This window comes from Physeter macrocephalus, chromosome 14, assembly GCF_002837175.3.
Source record: "Physeter macrocephalus isolate SW-GA chromosome 14, ASM283717v5, whole genome shotgun sequence".
NCBI classification, from domain to species: Eukaryota; Metazoa; Chordata; class Mammalia; order Artiodactyla; family Physeteridae; genus Physeter; species Physeter macrocephalus.
In genome coordinates, this window is record NC_041227.1 from 89,770,253 (window position 1) to 89,776,316 (window position 6,064).

The following is a 6,064-nucleotide window of genomic DNA, read 5'->3' on the forward strand; positions in this document are numbered from 1 at the left end:
TAAGCCCGGCCCACACTCACTGGGATTTTAAAAGTAGAGGAAAGTCACTGAAGGGATTTAAGCAGGGAGTATTGTTTCGAATGTCTGTTTTGGAAGGAACACGAGATATGGTGGCATTTGCAGTGGGACTGGACATAAACTGCTGGATGTTGAGTGACCAGCAGCCTGACTCAGCTGGAGCTGGTTCTTTATGGGACGTGAAGGATGAGAGAAGGTGGAGTCAAGGATGGCCATGAAGTTTCTAACTTGGACAGCTGGGTGGCTGGGGTCCTTCACTGACTCTAAACCAAGGCTGTGAGTGCCCCTAGGAGGTTGCATGCCTCCCCTGCCCCCGCCCCCTCTCCCCCCCAGAGAGAAGCCACTTTCTGTTTCTTGGTCTTGCTTGACTCGGATCCGGTCCCTGCCTGTTACCGGGGCCGGAAAATGCCTTGTCAACACACACATTAGAAGAAGTTTGGGACTACCCAGGAGGGTCAGAATCCCGCGTAAGAGAGGGGACAGCTGTCGAGGAACTGAAGAAAGATGGAGGAAAATGTCATCCGTAAATCCTTTAATCTTTCCATTTAAGGACCCAGTTATGAGCGTCTGACTCAGCGGTTTCAAACAAGTAATTTTATTTACCTTTTCGTGTTCCGCCAACTGGCCTCCCCCTCGGCCTCGCCTGTTTCGTGTTCCTTTCTGAGGCGTGTTAGGGGAGGGGGTGGACTTCTACCTCTCCGCCCTCACCTCCGCCGGCGGGCCCCCCTCCCAGGTTTCTTTCCTCCTCGGCGCCTACGGGCGGGGGCGGGAGGAGCGGTAGGAGTTGGGGCGTGGGGCGCGGGCCCTGGCGCGGGGCGGACCCAGCTCCCTTGCGGAGGCTTGTAGACCAGGTGGAAGATGAAGGCGTTGCAGTACCTGAGGGAGGCGTGGCGCAGTCAGGGGCGGGGCCAAGAGGCCGGGATTTTCCCAAGGGGCGGAGTTTGTGGGCCCCGAGTTTCAGGGGGTGGGGCTAAACTTAGGGCTCTGCCAGCCCCAGCGTAAACTGGCTTTTTTTTTGCGGAGGGGTTGGGGGCGGGGGCTGGGAAACGAGGAGTTGGAGAGATTTTTGTGAGCTGGATCATCTAAAGAGGGGTGTGTGGGCGTTGTCGAGACCCTCCAGTGGGGGTGGTGGGAGTGCGGGCGGCGAAAGCAGGGTGTAGGGCTGGGCCAGGAGGGTCCCGGGACCGCAGAGACGAGGGAAGAGGTGGGCCTTTCAGGATGCGTGGCCAGAGAGTAAGAAGGCCTTACCAGGGCATACGGTTGTCCGCCGCTCTGAGGCGAAAGGGGGAGCGGAAAGGGTTGGGCTGTGGAGGGCTGGTGCCCCCTCCCGTGGCCACCGCCATGGTCTGGTCGTCCATCACACAGCCGTACTCGCTGCTCTCGGTGAAGAAGGCCGGCACCCGGAGGGACTGGGGTGGGAGCGGGGCCTCAGACACTCTCAGAGAGGCTCCCAACCCCACGTACCTCCCGAGGACCCAGACGGACCGGGATGGGGAGAGGCACGAGGCAGGCACAGAGGGGGGCAGGAGGACCCGCTGGCGCACCCCAGGTCTGTAGAGCAGATGATGGGGAAGAAGAGACTTTCAGAAAAGGAGGAGGGACCGGGCAGGACGTGAGAGAAGGTCCCTTTTGTCCCATCCCCCACCTGTAACCGGGGCAGCGAGCTCAGCCAAGTGTCCTTTAGACCAAAGCCAGAGTTAAATCCTGCGGAGGGAAGGAGAACAGGGAGAAGCTGGCTCCCAGGGCCTCCTCCCACCTCCCCCATGCTCCTACCCCAGGCAGCTTACCGATAACCAAGTCAGGCTTGGGCCCCTGGAGCAGGTGGTAGGGCCGTGCAGACACCTTGATCTGCAGGTCCCTGCGGCCCCCCTTCTCCTTAGTCCCAGAGCTGAGCCGTGCTGATACCCCGGAACCAGGACGGACAGATACTTCGAGGTCATCCTGGGGAATTGGGAGTGGGGTGGAGAAGCCGGTGGAAGTTTTGGTACTGGAAGATGCATCAGGTAAGACAGGGGAGAGGAGGCAGGGATCGGAAGGGCAGAGCCCAGCTGGGAGGACAGCAGGAGGGTTAGGGCTAAAGAGCAGGGCCCCCCTCAGCCCTCACCCTCTGCAGGGTAAAATGCTGCTGGTCACTCTCAGGGGGCAGGCTGTCACCCACAAACTGCAGCTCCAGGGCCACGTGGGGGAGCAAGACCAAGAGCTCCTGAAGGGCAAAGAGGACAGATCTGGGTCCCACCCTGTGTCCACCTCCACACCCAAATGCCCAACCCTCAGGCCTGGAGGGACTTACCCAAAACACCATGATGAGGTCAAACTCCTTCCCAGCCTCCACCACATGGATCTTCAGTGACTGTTTGTTCTGGATGTTGAGCTCAGGGACTGGGTGATAAGCTAGCCATGTAAGAATATGGTCTCCTCGTCCCCTCCCTCCTGTCCCCTACCACCCCCCTGGCCCCCCTGCTCCACGCACTCCTCCCCCTGCCTCTGCCCTCCTTACAGGACTGGGGCACCAGATGGGTGATGACGTAGTACACAGTCAGCGGGTAGGTGAGAAGCACAGCCATGGGGGAGTCCAAACTGAGGCCCCGCCATGTGTAGTAATCCTGCCACGAGCCTGGGGAGAGTGGGTTACTGGGGACCTTGCCCCAGGCCTGGACCCCCACCTCTCCTGTCTAATAGCCCCTTTTCTCAGCCACCGAGACTGCTGGCCCTCCAGTCCCCGTCCCTACCCCTAGCTCCCTCAGGGCCCCTCCAGCTCACCAAAGAGGCCCCTGGGTGGATCTGGGGGCACAGGAGGCATCAGAGCAGGCCCATCCCCCTGAAGAAGCTGGTAGGGATGTCCTGAGAGGATGAAAGAAGAGGAGCCTGGTGTCAGGGAGGTCCCCACCTGGCCTCTTCCTTCTTCCAAAGGAGCTGTGTTCCCTGAGAGAGGGCCTGGAACTGCAGCAGGAGGAATGGGGAGCTGCCTAGGGATGGGGCTTCTGGATGGGCTGGGCAGGGGTGACTTCTCTGAGGGTTGAGGAGAGGCATGAAATGCCCTGGTGGTGGTGGTGAGGTTTGGTGTGTATGTGGAGGGGTTATCTAGGACCCGGACAACTTTTTGCTCTCCCGTCCTTCCCTCTAGTCTGAGGGACTTATGCCTGGAGAGGGGCCCCACGCACCACTGAGAAGAACGCTGAGGGATGGCGTGCTTCCCCTTGGGTGCCCTGGGGTGCCAGGGCCTGGAATCAGCATGCTGAGCTGGGTCCAGTAGCCACGAGTGAGGCCTCGTGAGGCCAGGAAGGCCTCCTTGTTAAAGGTTTCACTGGTCACCTCTGGAGAAGGATGAGGGGAGGGGTTGAGGGCCTGGTGGCCAGGATTCCAGACTTTGGCTCTCCTCAGTCTCTGCCCAGGACCCTGAGTCTGAGTCTGGTTCTAGTCAGGCAGAGAACTATTAACATTTCTGAGCATTTCTGAGTGTCTACAACGTAGCCCACAGAACCCATATAACAATTCCATGGGTTTTAACATTTGTTAGTCTGCCCATTTCACAGGTGAGGAAATAGCTCTAGGAAGTAAAGCGATTTGTTTCAGGTCACCAGTTAGTGGTGAAGCTGAGAAGCAAGTATTTGAACCCCTACTCCCGAATCCCATAAGTTCTCTCAGGGACCAGGGCACTCAGTCCTCAGCTCCAGAGATGCTGTGTCCAGCCCCAGGGGTCTAGCCCCCAGCCCCAAATACCCAGCACCCAGCTCTTATTCCAGGGATCTAGATTCCAGCCCCAGGCACTTAGCCTTCAAGCCCAGGACCCTGTTCCCAGGCACCTGGAGCCCCAGTTCCAAAGACCGGGTCCCACTTTACCCCACCCATCCTGACCTCCTTAGGGTACCTGCGGTGTAGGTAAAAGGCAGAGTTGCCAGTTCTCCGGCCCGCTCCATGAAGGCTGCAAGCCTTGGGCACCAAAATCGGTGGCTCACATCATCTGGGCATCGCTTCCAGTCAGCCTGCAGACAAGCCTCTCCGCAGTACAAGACAGCGCCACACTGGGGGCTGGGGTTACACGGGGTGGGGGGATGGGCACTCAGTGTTAGTGTCTGTAGATCCCCTGTCTGCTGTCCATCTGTCCTGCGGCTGCCCGTATGCACTCAGTCTGTTTGTACTCTCTCTGCCTATAACAGCTTTTTTGTGTGTGTCATCTTCTTGTTTCCCTGTCCCTCACTCTGTCTGTCTGCAGGGCCCCCCACCAGCCTGCTTCCTCTCTGTTTGCCTGACTGTTGGGGGTCTTCCTTCCGCTCGCTCCATCTCTGCAGGCTGCTCACCAGGGGGTTAGCTTCACTTCAAAGCTATGCCTGTGACAAACATGGCAGGTTCGAGCCCGAAGGGAGGCAAAGGTGAAGCCGGGCCGGGGACCCCATGTCCGCATCGGGGTCTTGGCTAGCTTCACTCTCAGCCTTGGGACCAGATTCTCCAGCTCCCTGAATGGGGGTGGAGACGGCATCAGGCTGGGGGGCTCAGGAGCCCAGGGCCCCAGGCTTCCCCACCCTCTACCAGGTTTCTGTACCGATGCAGCTGGGCGTCTCCCACGGTAAGCTTTCGGGGCTTTCGGGGGCCTCCAGAGCCCATGGGGCAGGCCATGCTGTGGCAGAGGAGAGCATAGGCCCGAGGAGCCAGGTTCTGTGTCCCTGAGCCCCTGCCTGCACTCCCCTGCCCTCCATCCATCAGCAGGTCAATGCCCAAGATGGTGCCGTGTTCATCCGTCACCAGTAGGAGGCAGGAAAGGTGCAGGGGGGCCGCGTCTGGGGAAAAAGGGAAAAGTTGGGGGCAGGGGGCGGGGGCAAAGACTGTCAGGGTCAGGGATACCAAATCAAATGCCCACGGGGACTAGGAGACTGAGCGAAGGGGACTAGGTAGAGAGGGCATGCCTCATCGGAAGGGGACTGCGGCTACACTGAACCAGCATTTGCTGCCAGGTGGAAATGTGGGCCTGCTGTGGGAACTTTACATTTTTCTTGAGAAGGGGTAACTCCAGACTTCTGGAAGTTTTTTCTTTTAATGTTTAAATGTTGGCTCAAATTTAAAAAACAACATTGTGGATCAATGAAGACACCTTTTTAGGCCAGATTGGCCTGAGGGCCACCCATTTGTGAGTCCTAACTGGATTCCGAGGGGCAGAGGAGGGCTTTGAAGGGGAGTATGCCTGGGTGGGGGCAGGGCAGGGCCAGCCCTGGGTTCTTACCACTTCTCTGTCCCTTCCTCCTCTCAGGCCCTGGTTCGTCCTCCGCCCTGTCCTCTTGGCAGCCAACCTCGCCACCTCCTGCCTCCTGCTTGGCCTCCCCTGGGGGGTTTGCTTCCTTTGGGGACTCCCTGCTGGTAGGGGCTGGCTCCCCATCCTCCTCTGTTTCTGCTTTCTCGGTGCCTGCACCCTCCTCCTCTCCATTCTCTTCTTCCTCTTCCTCCTCCTCCTCGCCTTCCTCCAGGCTGACAAAGCTGACATAGGGGCTTAGGTCCCGCAGGCGGAGTGGGGGCTCGTCTCCCAGGAGCCGGGCAGCCCCCAGGCCTGGTGCAGGGCCTGGCTCTGCCGCTTGCCCCAGGCTGATGCCCACACTGCGGTTGGGCAAGACGTGGAGCACCCAGAGGGCGCGGTCCTGGGGCAGCCTCCTGATCTGAGCCTCCAGCTGCCGCCAGCAACCCTCAAGGCTGGTCCCCACGGCCCCGCGCTCTGCCACGAACTTGCGGAACCAGCCAAAGAGGAGGGCAGCGAAATCAAGGAACTCATCCCGGTATCCAGACACAAACTCCATGTCTTCAGGGGCGCAAGGCCTGGGCCCAGACAGAGCAGAGGGAGGGTATATGGTGAGAGAGAGGCACTCGGGAGAGTTTGGGGCTGGCTCATAAAATGGGGGAGAGTGTGGGTTTGAGGGTCGCTTAGGGTGGAATCTATGGATGAGTGTTAGGAGTGAGAAAGGAGTTTTCAGGGCTGAGGATGGGAATTCAGGGTGAGGATGGGAATTCAGGGTGAGAATGGGGTCCAGACGTGAAAGTGGGTGATAGGGTTAAGGATGAGTAG

The 6,064-nt window shown here is 59.2% G+C and overlaps 1 protein-coding gene across 2 annotated transcripts; it reads right to left on the bottom strand.

The window, feature by feature from the left end:
- Positions 1–595: 595 nt before the first annotated feature.
- Positions 596–5,813, bottom strand: ZMYND15 (zinc finger MYND-type containing 15). Of its 2 annotated transcripts, none has more exons than XM_007109163.4 (13): positions 5,234–5,813; positions 4,559–4,793; positions 4,317–4,472; positions 3,887–4,047; positions 3,180–3,332; positions 2,779–2,859; positions 2,516–2,632; positions 2,309–2,397; positions 2,123–2,221; positions 1,806–1,959; positions 1,664–1,722; positions 1,267–1,427; positions 596–894 (listed from the first exon to the last, which is right to left on the bottom strand). In XM_007109163.4, exons 1-13 carry the CDS (start codon positions 5,796–5,798, stop codon positions 723–725), a joined length of 2,202 nt encoding a protein of 733 aa, XP_007109225.2. In that variant the 5' UTR covers positions 5,799–5,813; the 3' UTR covers positions 596–722. The 2 variants fall into 2 exon arrangements, with proteins under 2 accessions (XP_007109225.2, XP_007109224.2); XM_007109162.4 differs by having other exon boundaries at positions 1,664–1,767; positions 5,234–5,798.
- Between the last annotated feature and the right edge of the window lie 251 nt (positions 5,814–6,064).

Bases quoted from the DNA above. Each gene is read 5' to 3' on its own strand.
- ZMYND15 (XM_007109162.4), bottom strand. From the start codon at position 5,798: ATGGAGTTTGTGTCTGGATACCGGGATGAGTTCCTTGATTTCGCTGCC. The intron at 4,794-5,233 runs GTAAGAACCCAG...CTTTTTCCCCAG, and splicing joins GAGGAAGGGACAGAGAAGTG to ACGCGGCCCCCCTGCACCTT. The intron at 2,860-3,179 runs GTGCGTGGGGCC...TCATCCTCTCAG, and splicing joins CCTCAGCGTTCTTCTCAGTG to GACATCCCTACCAGCTTCTT.